Here is a 17,356-nt window from a genome sequence, read left to right on the forward strand (position 1 = left end):
CTTTCAGGATTTTCTGACACAATTAGAGTTACTGTTTAGAAAGTGACTGAGGATGTGACTTTCAACAAATGGTGGCTATTGGTAGAAGAAACAGAAAGAATGGAAATGGGTGGAAAAGTTGCTAACATCTACCCCACTGTCTTTAAACTCCCCATCCTGCCCCCACATCATTTACATCCCATTGGTCTACCTTGTTGGAAGATACAATTAGAGTTTTATATTCTGAGCAAAACTTAGCATTTATTGATTAATGTAGAAGTACATATGCTTAAACTACTGAAGCCAATTAATAAGGTCACATGGAAGAAATATTTGACTTGGAATCCCGTGATTTCTATTTGAACCCTGACTGGCACCATAACTTGGAAGTGTAAATCCTGTGGCAAATTACTAGGCCCTCTGAACTTTAGATGCTTCATGTAGTAAACAGGTATAAGGGTTGGGTTGAGGGAGAGTGTTTTGAAGATAACATTTTGAAGAATACTGTTAAAGGTATTTTGTATATTGTAAAGCTTTTAAAACATAAGGTGCTATTATCATTAGGTCCCTGTGCATATTTTCATGTGCTCTATTTATTCTTAGACTTATTTTTAGCTGTGGAATAGAAAAACCAGGAAGGAATCCAAATTTTCCTCCAAGGTGTTTGAGCTTATACATTTGAGCCAAATTCAATAAAGCTTAGCTAAGTAAGTTGCCTTATGTTCTTGGGATACAAACCAAGAATATAATCAAATAATGGTTACCAACTTCAAATACTGCTGTACCAAGACGGATGTATTGAGGGCTATGCAGGAAGGGAAGGGCAGAAATTTTTATTTTGCCAATCCATAAAATATAACATTATCTAAGAAAAAGTACCTCCTTCCAACCTCCTCCCTACCCAACCACCACCACTACCACCACACACACAAAAAAAAAAAAAAAAAAAGAAAAAAAAAGAAGCCAGTTTCCCTATTCATTTGTTGAGAAGAAGAAGAAGAAGAAAAAAGAATATTTACCAACACCATTTTCATTGTCTGAGGGGAGGATGTTTAACTTTCTTTGACAGACTAGAAGCTAGGTCCTCACTGGACCACCAAACTTTGATTATTATTACCCTCATGTTACAGATAAGGGGACTTGGGTTCAGAATGATTATGCAACTCATTCCAAATCACACAGCTAATAAATGGTGGAGTTGGGAACTGGAGATAGATTTATTTGATTTGAATACACTAGACTTTTCATTTCTTAGGGTACTTACTGAGTTAAAAAAAAAAAAAACAAAAAAACAGTCAGCTGAATGGGTCTTCTATTATCCACCTTCCAGAATAAAATTAATGTTTCTGGGAGGATGAGGAAAGAAGTCACAGAATTTCAGGATAAAGAGACATTAGAAAACCCATTTAAGGGATCTTGCCGCCCCTACGTGATGGGTAGATTCTTCCAGAGCTACTGGTCTAGACCACAGGGAAGGTCCTAAGGTTCTTCCATATCCAGAGCTAAATATGTGAACCAACTATTCCAACCCATGGATTTCCTCCTTGAAACCACAGAGCCCATCTTAAACTCCTCTCTCTCATAAGACCCACATGTCTGACCCATGTCTGGATCTTCTCTTCAACCCTTTCAACTGTTTCCCAAAGGGTGCCACTTGTGAATCCTTTCCTCTTGATTTTTCTATGGGCAGTTTCTCCACACACTGAGGTCCCACCAGGCCCAGCTTTTCTGAATTTCTTCCAATGTCTTCTGGTGACCTTAAAACCTACCAAAGCAGTGGACTGTTTACCCAACTTCCTTTTAATGTTTGTTTATTTATTTTTGAGAAAGAGAAAGAGAGAGACAGAGCTCAGGCAGAGCAGGGGCAGAGAGAGAGGGAGACACAGGATCTGAAGCAGGATCCAGGCTTTGAGCTGTTAGCACAGAGCCTGACATGGGGCCCCAAACCCATGAGCCATGAGATCATGACATGGGCCAAAGTTAGGTACTTAACCAACTGAGCCGCCCAAGCGTCCCAGCCCAACTTCCTTTTAAAACTCACCTAAGAATTCACAAATGTGAATAAGTTTTGTGATACAACAACATAGAAGTTTTGATTTTGGTAGAATTTAGCAATTGTTGCTTATGAGGAAGATTGATAGCCTCTTTAAAAAAAAATTTTTTTAATGTTTATTTGTTTTTGAGAGAGAAAGACAGAGCATGAGTGGGGGAGGGGTAGAGAGAGAGGGAGATACAGAATCTAAAGCAGGCTCCAGGCTCTGAGCTGTCAGCACAGAGCCTGATGTGGGGCTCAAACTCATGAACCATGAGATCATGACCTGAGTTGAAGTTGGACGCTTAACTGACTGAGCCACCCAGGTGCCCCTATAGCCTCATTATTTTTTAATGCAAGAAAGAAAAAATGCAAATACTTTGATTTTTAGAATCAAGTAATATAGAAATGCATTCTCCTTGTAAGAAATAAATATAATAATCGTATCTCTTCTCAGTGCTGTATGTGTGTTTGATATGTACCCCCCCCCCCTTTTTTGGCACTTTCTTAAGTTAGTATAGACATCAGTCTGAACACCCAGTAAAAATATACTTTGATCTTGTATGTTTTAAAAAATAAAGAAATTACATTCATGATAAAAACATGTTGCACTTAAAATGAAAGAAGTAGACTTCTAGGCAGTGATATGTAAAGGTGTCTCAAACATGTAGTTGAGAAATAAGAGCAAGCTGCAAAATAATACATGTTATATGATTGCAATGCCTTAATATTCCTAAGTGTGCATTTCTAAACCTAAGTCAGAATACCACTCTAACTGTTGAAAGGCATTGTGGCTTTCTAAATGGAAAGTCTCAAACAAGGTCTAATAGTAACAGATATCCCAATATATGATGACACATAAATCAATGGCAAAGACTCCTGTTCCTTTCCTTACTTACTGTAACTGTGGCAAAGGCACTCTATTTATTTGTTCCAAAAAATTTAGCATTTATTCCTTGACATTCCTAGAGGATATACAGAATAAAAAGAAGAAATCTGTACAATTTACAATCTGTTGGGAGTAAAGAAAGTCCATGAAAATTTAAACAACAGTACAAAACTGTGTGGTCAACTACCAGGCCTGGACACTGTAGCTGGTGAATTCAGAAAGAGAGAGGTGTCTATAGGCCGAAATAATCATGGCAGTCTTCACTGAGGAGGTAAAATCTCAGGAGGCTTGAAAAATGGGAAAAATTTGGATAAGACGAGGAAGGGAGAAGGGGAGGGAGGAAATATCAGGCTGGGGATTGGGTGTGCATATTATCAGATGAATTCAGAAAGCCCACTCTAACAATGGGGAGGAAGAAGGTAAATAACATTTGCTAAAGGCTGACTGTGTACCAGGCTCCTCATGTGTCCCCAAGGTCCTCTATAATGTGTGCTGTTTTATCTAATTTTCACAGCTTCCTAATTGGGAAAGTAATTGTTACTATCATTTGATAAGTGAAGGAATTGAGCTCCACAATTACACACAGGTTACACAGCGGGTTAAGTGGCAGAGTTAAGTAAAATGCAAACTCAGAGCTGTCTGATCGCGGGGCTCAGGTATTCCTCCGCACCCTGCTCTGTGTCCCTACTCAGTCAACTTCCCAGAGAGAAGGGATACTGAAGTTGAATTATGGAGACGAACTTGGAATATCAGATTGGGAGCTAGATTATGGATAGTCTTCGATCTCAAGAAATTTGAGAATGATGTAAAGTATTAAATGACAAGGAATTTAAATGAGCATCTAGAGGAACAAATTATTAAAATTAACATATAATGAAGAATCGGGGAATGGTACATAGATGGACTGGAACAGTGGGAAAGTGGAGGCTGGAGAGTAAACTGCAGACAATTCCAGTAATTTAGGAGTAGATAATAATTGTCCCGGGCTGATAGATGATCTGGGTAGCCTATGTACCCAGTAATTGAAGCAAGCTCTAATACTGGCGAAGAATCAGTGTTCTCTATTGGTTGTGCAACATTTCACCCAGCCTGACTAATGAAAACTAAATGCATTTAGAACCAAAATGACGTATGTGTAGATGAAACACATGATGGACTCTTATGCAACCCTGATTTATGTAAATGGATACAAATAAAGGAAGAAAGCCTGGATTATAAAAGAAAGGCAGGCATCACTCATTTAGCCTCTCCAGGCTTAGGGCTTCAAAATGAAGGCCCTTTTACCATTAATGTTTCTGTTTTTTGTTAGTTCTCCAGGTTGGGCAAAAGATAGGCACTACAGCATAGGCATCAAAGAAACCACTTGGAACTATGCTCCTACTGGTAAAAATATGCTCAATGGGAAGCCTTTTTCAGAAGATCAGTAAGTAATACCTTTGCAGGGAAAAGTTGCTCTCAGAAACAAAAGTTGATAATTGTTATTCACTGATAAAATGCTGATGAAAAATTTCCCATGATTGACCCTTTAAGGGCACATTTGTTATTAGAACCACTTCCTTTTGTTCCTTTGTTTGTTTGTTTTCTGTTTTTGCATTTATTTATTTATTTATTTAGCTAAGCATAGCACGGAAGACAGATATTGATAGAAATCAGAAATCATTCCTTTAAAAATTTTTTTAACCTTTACTTATTTTTGAGAGACAGAGAGAGAGCATGAGCAGGGGAGGGGCAGAGAGAGAGGGAGACACAGAATCTGAAGCAGGCTCCAGGCTCTGAGCTGTCAGCACAGTGCCCAACACGAGGCCAAACCCACAAGCCGTGAGATCATGACCTGAGCCGAAGTCAGACGCTCAACTGACTGAGCCACCCAGGCACTCCAAAATTATTCCTTTTAGAATTGTCACCACTCTTGCCATCATGGAACATTATTTCAGGGATCATCTCTAATTCTGTGATTATCATCAACTTTGTGTGGTGCTCAAGATACGAAACAACATTTTTTCTTCTGATATGGAGGGTGTGATGGAGATTGTAAAAATTGCAGCTGTCTTCTTGATTTCTCTTTTCAAATAATTGGGAGGAAGAAATCTAGAGGTTATGGACGGGGTTCTGATTTACCATGTTTGTTGGCAAAATGACCCTAAGTCTACCAACAAATATACAAATCCATTTAAACATGTAAATAATTCTAAGTCATAAGAATTGATCTAATGCTCGAGATCTAAATTACCCTTCAAGTGAGGTTAGAAACCTTCTTGTGGCTTAGTACAAAAAATTTGTTAAGTCCTGCAAACCAAAATGCCATGTATATTTGTATTTGTATTTGATCTCTTCATCACATACTCCAAACATTCTCCTTGCCTACAGTACCTTTTTTTTTTTTTAAACTCCCTTAGCATTTTCTCTAGTGTCTTGAATTTTGTCTATCAAAATCAGACTGCAAATCTTCTTACTTCTAGTTTGAGTTGATTTAACATTTTTTCTTTCCTGTCAAAATATGTTAAAGTTCTTGCTTTTTGTTTCTTTATTTTTTACAGAGAGTTTCAGTCCTATGTATATCTACAACGAGGCCCAAACAGGATAGGATCTGTTTATAAAAAGGCTTTGTATTTTCAGTATACTAATGACACATTTCAAACGATCATTGAAAAACCATCCTGGTTGGGATTTTTAGGTCCAATAATTAAGGCAGAGACTGGAGACTTCATTTATGTACATGTAAAAAATTTTGCTTCAAGAATCTATAGTTTCCATCCTCATGGACTCAGCTACACTAAAGAAAATGAAGGTAAGTAGATTCTCTTACCTTATATTTCTGAGTTGTTGTTTATGGAAAGTATGAGCCCATCACATCAGGGAAAGCAGGGTAATTATCAACTAGTAGTCATTTGGGATGAATGCAGACTCTTACTTTTGATGTCTTTAAAAAAATTTTTTTTAATGTTTATTCATTTTTTGAGAGAGAAACAGAGCACAAGTTGGGGAGGAACAGTTGGGGAGGGGCAGACGGAGAGGGAGACACAGAATCCAAACAGGCTCCAGGTTCTCAGCTGTCAGCACACAGCCTGATGCAGGGCTCGAACTCACGAACCGTGAGATCATGACCTGAGCTGAAGTCGGACGCTTAACTGACTGAGCCACCCAGGGGCCCCTGATGTTTATATCCAAGACAATCCTTTTTCATTTTCTCATCTTGAATAAGTGACTACTCTTCTGCAATTCCTGGGAAAGAAAACATACTTTTTACTTTTCACTAGTAATAATAACACAAACTAACTATATTCATGGCTTAATGGAGAAAGCATGGGTCATGTTCAATTTTTTTTTTTTTTTTTTTTTTTTTGGTAGGAGACACTCATGAGAAAATGTTAGGTTAGCAGAAATACTATTCTACCCCCACCTCACTTCACTTCCTCATGGATGAGGATTAGCCTCTTGAAAACATCAGCATCAAGAGCAATGATTTTTTTCCAGACAGTATCTTGTCTCCCAAACATCAACACTCACAGTTGCCTAATGGTGCTGGAAAAAGGAAGGGAAGAAAAAGCCAACAAAGAAGGTTTTTGTGTTCAGCGTGGAGAAAGGAGGGTCTTGAAAGATGGGTAAATGTGTGAGCGGTTGACCATGCTTCCAAATCTTCTATTGAATGGAGGAATTTTATTCATAGTTATGAGGGCTCCAGCCTCAAGAGAGAAAGATCTGAGGCAAAATTCTAGGAAAAGAAGAAAGAAAGAAGAGAAAGCCTCCAGATTCAGAACTGGGGTGATAGCTCAGGGTAACGTAAGCTATGCAAAGGGCCACTTTTGCACTCTAGTGGACTGCTTGGAGGACACATGGATGCCTCTCGATGCCTGGGGTCCCAAGTCTAATTTGCAGTGAAGAGAATAGGGAAGGCAACTCAGGAGCCCAGACTTCTGTATCAAAGGTCTAGGCATATAGTAGATGCACAGTAAATATTTCTGGAATTCATAATAATGGTGATAATGGTATGCAATCATGCTGCTTGCCTCATTCCACTTTAGTCTAGAAACTGGACAAGCCGGACATTCAGGTGGATGCCAGTTAAAGAAGAAGAGACAGGAAGCAGGAAAGAGGAGGGGAGAAATGCTCACTTGATTCTAAAAATGCAAATTAACATACATTTATGGCTTAACAGAGAAGCATGAGTCACATTCAAAACAGTGCTGCCCAATAGTTATTGTGACCACAGTGCAGATTATGTTTTCTAGGTGCTCTCTATCCTGATAATACTACAGGATGGCAAAAGGAAGATGATCGCCTGGAGCCAGGGGCACAATATACTTACAAGTGGTATGTAGAAGAAAAACAGGGGCCTGGCCCCAATGACAGTAACTGTGTGACACGGATTTACCACTCCCATGTAGACACTCCAAAAGATGTGGCTTCCGGTCTTATTGGACCAATTCTGACTTGTAAAAGAGGTAACATATTTTTTCAAATCTCATTGTAGCAATAGAACCAGAATAAGCGGGCTCTCCCTCGCTCTCCTAGTGGAATTTTTCTATCAAATGAGCTCCCTTTTCCTGCTTTGACCTTGATTCTCCAGTCGAAAAAGTAAAGTTGCTCTCTCAGACTCTGAGCACTAGATGGCGATGGTGAGTCCGAGGCCTCAGTTCAAGTTCAGTGACGCAAGTTGGTCACTAGATGGTAGTCAAACCCGGTAAACTTCACTTGGTGCCACCTTTTCACAAAATGACCCCTTTCTCCTACAGAAATATGTTGAATCAGCAGAGTGCAAGAAAGTAGGAAGATGAGAAGTTGTCTGCCTATTCCTTGCATGCTTTGCTCCTTACGGTTCTGTCTGTAGATGTGCAAGATTTTACTTTTATATTTTAAGTTGAATCAGTTAGAATCACCAGTTTATCTCACAGCAAAAATAATTATTGCAAAAAGCAAGTTTTGTTGTTCTTTATGTTTCAGGCACACTGGATGGAGACACCGAAAAAAATATCGACAGGTCTTATGTTTTGATGTTATCTATAACTAATGAAAACAGTAGCTGGTATATCGATGAAAACATTAAGAAGTATACTGAATCCGGCAAAGTAAATACTAGTGATCCTGGCTTCCAGGAGAGCAATCAGATGCACTGTAAGATTAAAGAAAACTTCCTTATTCATAATATCCTGTAATTCTAACTTCTGTGGTTCTATTTAGTGATTTCCTTTTGTTCAAGTTTGTGTGGTTGAGTCTACATTTTCCAGTTTTTCGCCCAGGGCACACTGGTTGATATGCAAGAGTCGTCTAGTAAGTCCTGCTGGTTTGCAAAGTGTCGTAGCACATAAAGTTAGGTAGGTGCATATGTTTTCTATAGTCTGATATTGATCAAAAGTGCATGGGAAATACATAGGAAGGATGTAATCTTAAGGTAATAAAATATTATGGAAGAACAAAAACATAACTGACCAGATATTTTACGAAAATGTGTTTCTACATAGGATTTTTCAAAAAAGATGCTCTCGTTATCCCAGTCACCTCTATCCTTGTTCTCTTCCTTCTGGGACTTAGCTTCTTTCTATTCTTTTCTCCTCAGCTCTACTCTCTGCCTTCCAGCTTACCTTCCTCCTCTTTCCTCTAATCTCTGTGCTTCTAACACTTCTGATTATATAGATATATATAGATATATAGATATTGATAGCCTCTTTGTGTGTGAAACATAAATCAAATCCTCTGGTAGATTATGCGTGAGAAGAATGCTGACATGGTGAGGTTTGTGTAATATGAGGAAATGCGCAGAATGTACAGCATGTGGTCCTGATCTACCACGTGTGATAGATCAAGGCACGTTTGTTTTCTTGGCTTAGTTGGTAGAGCACATGACTCTTGATAATCGGGGTCGTGAGTTTGAGCCCTGAATTGGGAGTAGAGTTTACTTAAAAATAGATAAAGTAAAATAAAGTATATGTTGGTTTTCAGCAATAAACGGATACATGTATGGAAATCTGCCCAATCTCACCATGTGCTCAGAGGACAGGGTCAAGTGGTATATTGTTGGCATGGGTGGTGTGCTGGACACACACCCCCTCTATCTGCACGGACAAACTCTGATATCTCGGAATCACAGGAAGGACACCATCACTGTCTTCCCTGCCTCACTGGAAGATGCCTTCATGGTGGCCAAGGGCCCTGGAGTATGGAAGCTGGGATGCCAGATATATGGTAGGGATTTATTACCTTTATGTAATATAGGTTCAGAGAACTTTCAAGATTACAACCCACCACGAATGCCTTATCTTCCAAATGGAGAAACTGATTTCTAGGGAGGTGATGGCATTGCCTTTTGGAAAGTCGGTAAAGGGATTAGAACTGGAACCCAGGTGTCTGACACTTAACTCCATAAAAAGGAACCCTTTTAGATATACTAGGATGTTTTGTTTTGTTTTTACAAAAAAAAAAAAGTTTTGTATTTATTCGTTGGTGAGCCTTATGAAAAGCCTGAATGTCATAGCACATATTACCATTTGTCTGTTTGTTTTTTAGTTGAGAAAACAAGTTTCAAGAAGTTAAAACACTTGCACAAAACCCTATAAGAAGAATTGCCAGGAATTATGTAGGATCAAATGATTCTAACCCAGAACTCAGGAAACCTACGTATTTTCATTTATTTACCTCTTCATTCACAGTCTCCATTGAATAACACGATGGCCAGTTATGATGTTATTAATCTTTTCTATTCTTAAATAGGATCAAACTGTACACATAATCTTGCAAATGTTTTGTTTTACCTTTCAATCAAAAAACATCGTTGTTATTAGAACTGAAGAATTTCACTTTTCTTTTTTTGTACAAAAATGGGGTTTACTTCTCTGATCAAAACCCATCTTTTTCTAAGTCTCATCCTTTGGTTAGCATCATGCTTCAATTAATTACTTAAAGAAGTATACAGCAAGTATTTATCAGGATTTGTTATATGCTGTGGCCTTCCTAGGGCTATGGGAAAGAGAACCCCATGAAGTTCCCATAACTCAAGGATCGACTTTAATGATTAGAAGTTTCTCACTTAGAGGGGCACCTGGGTGGCTCAGTTGTTTGAGCATCTGATCTCAGCTCAGGTCATGATCTCACAGTTCGTGAGTTTGAGCCCCACATTGGGCTCTGGCTCTGCTGACAGCTCGGAGCCTGGAGGCTGCTTCAGATTCTGTGTCTCTCACTCTCGATGCCCCTCCCTGGCTCACACTCTATCTCTCTGTTTCTCAAAAATAAATGAAAGTTTAAAGAAATTTAAAAAAAAGTTTCTCACTTAGAAAGGAATATCATTTTCAGGTGAAAATATACACTCAGCCCCACTCTTCCTAGTTATTTACTTTGCAGACGGTGTCTTCAAGTCAGGTCTGGCCCTCAACTCTGCTGAAAAAATAGGGTTGGCCCTAAGCACAATTGAAGAAATTTCTTAGAGTTCCTTGTCTGATTTGATTGACTCTATAGCTTTTCGTGTGTTTAATCAATCTCTTTCTGAGTCCTAGAATTGTTTGTGGTTTTAAAAATTTACCTCCACTCTTTTAAAAGTGTTTAAAATTTATTTAAAATTTTACTTTATGTTGTTAGTAATTACAGGATACATGGGTAGACTTTTGCTGGAAAGAAAGGAAGGACAGAAAGGGGAAGGAAAGAGGTGGGGCGAGGATTAGGTGGGAGACAGCAGGCAGAAAGAGTGAAAGTCTAATGTGATGTATGTGGGCCAGCTTGTGCTAGCTCAAGAGGGCTGAGAGTTAAGTCAGCCAAATGGTAAACTCTTGGTAACTTCAGACTGCCCACAGTGGGAGTGTTTAGACCACAAAAATTAGCAAATAAATCAAATGTTGTGTTTTTTGTCTTTAGAGCGTCTAAGAACACACCGTTAGTCCAACCCTCCCATCACCATCCTTGTCCCTCCCAGACATTACACCCTGGGTACGAATACTTGGAAACCTGTTTCCTATGCATTTTCACATAATGTATGTGAACATGTAGAAACAAAAATACATAGCTATATTTTGTGTTTTGTTTGACATAAATAGTTCATATTGCATATAATTTTCTACTATTTGCAATCTTTTCTATGACATTTCTTGAAATTTTTTCTATGGCGTTCCCCATACATCTAACTTGTTCTTTTAAATTGTTGTATAGTTTTCCATACTGGGAATGTATCCTGAATTGTTTAACCATTTACCTACTGATTGGCATTTGAATTGCTTCCACTTTTTTGGCTTATCACCAATTTTATAATTTACATATTTTTTATTTGTATCTTTTTATGTATATGCAAATATTTTTCTTAGTTGACTACCAATAAGTGAAATTATATACTGGAAGGTGTTTAATTTCAACAAATTCTGTCAGATTGCCTTCCAAAAAGTTACCCTAATTTACACTGCCACTGACAGTGCTCTGAAATCAAAGCACAAGACTGATGCCTTCATGGAAATGTTCCTGCCTTGATTTTCTTTCTGTCTGCCAACTAGTTAATCTAATAAATCAACTAATTCATTTGTGACTGATGGTAGTAATTTTATACCCATGAGGAAAGATGTTTTTGGCCAAATAGACTCTCAAATTCTTCCTGGTACACAGGTGCCATCTTCTTCTAGGGTTTGGTCCAATGGTGGTTATTATTCTTTGGTAATATATGTTCCTCTAACATTATCTTGGTATCCTGCTTTTTGTACTTGCTTCATACATTTTAGGTTTTTACACAGAGTCTGGAAGTAAAATGCTTTGAGTTTCTCAAAAAAGGAGACGTTGCAATATTATTGACTAAAATACAAAATATATATGGAATAAGAAAAATGTTTTAATAACATTCTCTACTTGGGTTTACTGTTTTTCAGATAGCATGCAGGCCTTTTTCAATGTAACGAATTGCCACAAACCTTCAATAGATGTTACTGGGACACGTATTATACGTTACTATATTGCTGCTGAAGAAATTGTTTGGAACTATGCTCCATCTGGTATAAATCTCTTCACTAAAAAAAATTTAACAGCCGCTGGAAGGTAATCATTCAGGGATTAAAATATTTATGATTAAATAAAGATAATTGAACTTTTTCATAACCAGCTACTCTTAAAAAGGATTTAAGTAACTTATAATAAAAAGGTACTGATAAAATAAAAGTAGACAAATAATTATATGGGTAATTAGAAAATATTGAGTCGAAGGATCACTACTACACAAAATAGTTCTCTATTTTACCTGTGCCTTGACAGCCAGTGCAAAGTAAAACATACTTGCTCATTGTTTTTTCTTAGCACTAAATTTTAAAATAGATTTATTATGTATAATTATGAGACATAGTGGATAATGTCATCAATAACAATTTTACAAAGATTCAAAAAGTTGCCATGTATAATTTATACTTTCTTGCTAAGGTCTAAAGGCATAATTAAATAATTTCCTGTGAAATTATTTTTTTTAATTCTTTTAAAATTAAGAATTTAATTTCTTAATTAAAAGAAGAAATGAAATTCTTTTTTAAATTATTTTTTAAAAATTCTTTCCTGTGACATTCTTAAGTCACATTTTATAAATATTTTTTATTTAATAACACCTAAGACTATATTACCAGTTGCTTTTTTAATGACCCAAACTAAGACCAAAATACATTACTGTGGCATCAGCATTTAAAAGTACACAAAAAGTCTTTCTGACTTTTATATTTACCAATTCAAAGATTACAGGAGTTTTATTTATTTAAAAAAAATTTTTTAATGTTTACTCATTTTTGAGAGACAGAGTGACAGAACATGAGCAGGAGTGGGGCAGAGAAAGAGGGAGACACAGAATCTGAAGCAGATTCCAGGCTCTGAGCTGTCAGCACAGAACCTGATGTGGGGCTCAAACTCATGAACCATGAGATCATGACCTGAGCTGAAGTTGGATGCTCAACCAACTGAACCACCTAGGCACCCCAAAGATTATAGGAGTTTTAACCCTTCTGGTCTGTTGAATGAGTTATATGTCAGAAAATATCAAGTTCTAAAACCACCAAGAAATATTTCCCATTATATTTATTTTTCTCCAACTTGCTTACAGAAAATTTGAGAAAACTAAGAATGTTATATCAAGGGAATATTTTTTGTTACATCTTAAATGCTCATCAACAAATTACTCAATCCGTGTAATGGAAATTTTATATTAATTGTTAGAAAGATATCTGGGCTTAGAGAAAAAATTAGATTCAGAGTTAGGTCCAACTCTCATTGTATATTAACTAAAATAGGTATGAATTAGTAGATTTCTTTCTTTCTTTTTTTTTTTTTTTTCTTTTTTCAGCTTGCTTGATTGTCCTGGCTATGAAATTCTCTGATGTCTTAGTATGACAAGTCACTACTTCACTGCTAGGGAATACTTTTTCTCAGGGGACCCAACTTAATTTTATCATAATAACGTTTAAAAATAAGAATGACATCTCTCATCTTAATATTCTAGCATCTCTGCACATAGTTGTTTAAAAAGTAGTGTTTGTTACTACCTGACTGAAAAAGAATGTCTTTTATTCCAGTAGAAAGTGTGAACTACCAGGTAGACAAAAATACCCATGCATAGATAAAAGGCTGAAAAGAAATCCATGGAAAATGTTGACAGTGATTATATGTAGATAATGGGATTATGAAGATTTTTAAAATTTTCATCGTATTTCTTCTCATTTTTCAAATTTTCTAAAATTAACATGTGTTGCTTTTATAAATAAATTGCAAGTACTTTAAACCAGATATATGTAGATTCTTACTTTCTTTTCACATGATCACTGTTAATTTGAAAGTTCTTTGTGTATCTATTTTCTCTGCACAGTGAATCCCAGGTATATTTTGAAAAAAGCCCAACCAGAATTGGAGGATCTTACAAAAAAATAGTTTACCGTGAATACACAGATGCTTCCTTCCGAACACAGAAGGCAAGAGAAAAGCACCTTGGAATCCTTGGTAAAATTCTATTCATAGTTTGCAGAGTTATAAACACTGTTTGTACATATTCTGTGCAATCAAAATAGAAATTTTAGCTGTCATCTTATAACCTTATGAAAACAATACATTCTGATTCACCAATTCTAAACTATAGTCTTTTATTTCTATACATCCAATAAGATTAATATATTCATATGATCCAAAGTGACTTTCTAAAAACACCCTGCATCATCTAGAGCTCTTGAAGTTGGAAGCGTTTCTGGTTCATGACATCATCTCTTTAATTTGTTCCTAAAAGAAACTTACTCAAGTAACATACCTGACAATTGTGTTTGTGAAAACCGAGAACAACTACTAATTCTGTTGGTTTCTAGGCCCTGTCATTAAGGCAGAAGTGGGACAGACCATCAAGATCACATTTTATAACAATGCTTCCCTGCCACTCAGCATTCATCCTCATGGACTACGTTACAACAAGAGCAACGAGGGCTCATTCTACGAAACACCTGGAGGAGGTAAGTATAGCTCAAGGGAGGTCCAAGCAAGCCATACTGCAGTAGAATGTCATTTGGAAAATAAAACTCCTCCTGGGCACCTGGGTGCCTCAGTTGGTTGAGCCTCAAACTTTTGATTTCTGCTAGGGTCATGAGATTGAGCCCCGCAGCAGGCTCTGCACTGAGCATGGAGCCTGCTTGGGATTCTCTCTCTCTCTCTCTCTCTCTCTCTCTCTGCCCCTCTGCTCACTCACACAAGTGCGTGTGCACGCGCACTCTCTCTCAAGTAAATTTGAAAAATAAGACAAAAAGAAAAGAAAAATTTTCCTAAAATCATTATGAGCCCACTTTTCACATCATAACAGCTCTGTGTCCTTATTATGGCAGTAATCCATCCCTAACACCTTTCAACTGCCACCCAAGCTGCTATGAGGTGAGCAAGATACAGTCTTTGCTCACAGAGATCTCACAGTCTAGACCAGGGTCCTTCTGGTGTTAGGTCCTATTTCACAAATATTTATTTCTTACTAGGTATCCCTCCACCCTCCTCACATGTAAATCCTGGCATGACATTTGTCTATACCAGTCTAGAACAAGGGAAAGTCTAGACCAGGGTCCTTCTGGTGTTAGGTCCTATTTCACAAATATTTATTTCTTACTAGGTATCCCTCCACCCTCCTCACATGTAAATCCTGGCATGACATTTGTCTATACATGGGAAGTTCCAAGAGATGTAGGTCCTACCTCCGTGGATCCCAACTGCCTGACTTGGTTATACTATTCCTCAGTAAATATGACAATAGACATCAACACTGGCCTTGTAGGGCCTCTTGTTGTGTGCAGAAATGGAAGTCTCGGAGAGGACGGCAAACAGGTGAGTCATGGAACTATGTCTGGATATGCCTTGGTGAGAGGTTGCCTGAGACAGAACTGCAGGGGAAAAGCAATGTGGCAATCAACAGTTTCAATTTCTTCTGTGTGCTGATTCTCCCAATTCTATCCTTTTCTTAACTCCAGACCTGTATCTTCCCCTGCCCAATGAACACCCACCCTACCATGTTCCAGATACCTCTAATTCCACTTGACTGTTTTAACTCTTTATCTCACTCTGGACAACCACTACCTGCCCCTCTCTCCTGTAAATCAGCCTTTTTTCCTCTACTCTGTCTCTTAGTTAATGACATCACCCAGCCCAGGACTTCCATCAACAACTCCTTTCTCACCTTCAGTATTAGTCACCAAACTCCCAATACCCCTGCTTTTTTGAGGCACCATCTCCTCTTTCTGAATTTCTTTAACCTCCTGACTCCTGTTTCCACTCTCATTCTGCTTCAAATTAGCTCCACAACCCTTCCTTCCAAATCCAGCTATAGCAGTCTCCACACGAAAAATCATTTTATAGTTTGTTGCCTCAGAAGTCAACATACGAGGCCCTGTTGATCCCTCCAAATCCATGCCTCCTTCCCTGCCACCTGCACACACAATTCTGGCTCCACTGCAAAATTAGCTTGCTAGTTCCTGGGGAAGAGAGTCTAATTCACATCTCTTTGATTTTGCCCTCTTCTTTTACCTGCTGAAACTGGAGACATTTTTAAAACTCTGAAGGTCTCTTCCTGCCCTTCACACAATATTCACTAACTAATGTGGTTTCTGCAGGTTACCATAGTTCCTTGTGTATGTTTCTGTTGGAACACTTATCTATGCAATTATGTTTACTGGAATTTCTGTCCCACTAGACTATAACTTTCTTGAAATCATAACAAGGTTTTATTAATTTTTTTGGAACAACCACAGCCCCTCTCTGACATTGTAGGAGGTGCTCAATAAATGCTTGAAGAATGAATTTCCCTTGTTCCTCACTCAAAGTGAACTAATATCCAATTTCTTTTTTGCATTTTTCTGCATTTTTTCTTGTATTATCTTCTCATAATTTATAAGGTAATAAAGCCTAATAAATCCCTCCAAATAAATATATGTATAATTGAATGTATATTTTACTTAAAAATGAGACTATATATTAATAGGCATCCACATAATGAAAGTGTTTCAAGTCTCATAATTCTTACCGTACATATAATTTTTCTATTTATACAAAAATATAAATATGTGTACAAATTTAATTTCTTCATAAATGCTAAGAATGCAGACTTCTTCATAAACTTCATAAACTTCTTCATAAATGCTAAGAATTCAGACGTTTCAGAATTGAAAATATTTTACTTACTTTCTACAAAGCATCTCATGAAAAGCCACTATACACATCTATGATCACACAGTTTAATTTTATGAAGTTCAGATGTAGGGCCTTGTAAATTCAGAGAAAAAGCTTTAAATGCAAATAGCTGTAGATAATTCTTGACTTCTTAGTTCTGTGATAAATCCATTCACTGGGATTCATGCCTTTATATAAAATGTCCATAAGTGGATTTTTTCAGAAGTATACAAATCCCTTTATATAGGAAATCCTATGTACATATCAACTATTTGACTAGACTTTGTATATAGACTATATTTCACATCTATTCCTTTTTCTATTCTCATCCACAGAAGGCAAAAGACAAAGAGTTTTACCTGCTCGCCACAATATTTGATGAAAATAAAAGCTATCTCTTAGATGAAAATATCAGAACATTCACTACAGAGCCTGAAAATGTGGATAAAGAGGATCCAGACTTCCAAGAGTCTAACCAGATGCACTGTAAGGGAACATTCAGTTTATAAGACAAATGTATTAAGAGTTGTTTAATTTCATTGAGCCTAAAGGATTATGGATTGTTTAAGAGAGACAAACATTTTCCCCCCAGAGTTTTGGCTACTATGTTTCATGTTTCTTTTAAAGTTAATTTCCCCACAAAAATATTAACTATTAAAATGATTATGTTAAATTCAATTGACTAAATATTTAACAATGCCTTTTTGGTGCACTATATTGTTTAGCTATTACTAGATGTGAGACAAAATTCATGTATTTTTCTACTGCCAAATTAGTGGTATAGGTGGGTGGAGTGTTTATTGAGTTGGTTAGTTAGTTGGTTGGTTGGTTGGTTGGTTGGT

At 37.2% G+C, this 17,356-nt stretch overlaps 1 protein-coding gene across 1 annotated transcript in view; it reads left to right on the top strand.

Moving 5' to 3' along the window:
- Positions 1 to 4,168: 4,168 nt before the first annotated feature.
- The window catches only part of LOC132684241 (ceruloplasmin-like), a 30,052-nt gene continuing 16,864 nt past the window's right edge, over positions 4,169 to 17,356 (top strand). Inside the window, exons 1-10 of the mRNA XM_078452629.2 lie at positions 4,169 to 4,323; positions 5,438 to 5,688; positions 7,130 to 7,342; positions 7,842 to 8,012; positions 8,838 to 9,080; positions 11,732 to 11,897; positions 13,696 to 13,826; positions 14,183 to 14,323; positions 14,965 to 15,176; positions 16,850 to 17,000. Coding sequence (XP_078308755.1) covers positions 4,169 to 4,323; positions 5,438 to 5,688; positions 7,130 to 7,342; positions 7,842 to 8,012; positions 8,838 to 9,080; positions 11,732 to 11,897; positions 13,696 to 13,826; positions 14,183 to 14,323; positions 14,965 to 15,176; positions 16,850 to 17,000 — 1,834 coding nt within the window. The remainder of the gene's footprint in view (positions 4,324 to 5,437; positions 5,689 to 7,129; positions 7,343 to 7,841; positions 8,013 to 8,837; positions 9,081 to 11,731; positions 11,898 to 13,695; positions 13,827 to 14,182; positions 14,324 to 14,964; positions 15,177 to 16,849; positions 17,001 to 17,356) is intronic.

Source organism: Panthera onca, chromosome C2 (genome assembly GCF_046562875.1).
Source record: "Panthera onca isolate mPanOnc1 chromosome C2, mPanOnc1 haplotype 2, whole genome shotgun sequence".
NCBI classification, from domain to species: Eukaryota; Metazoa; Chordata; class Mammalia; order Carnivora; family Felidae; genus Panthera; species Panthera onca.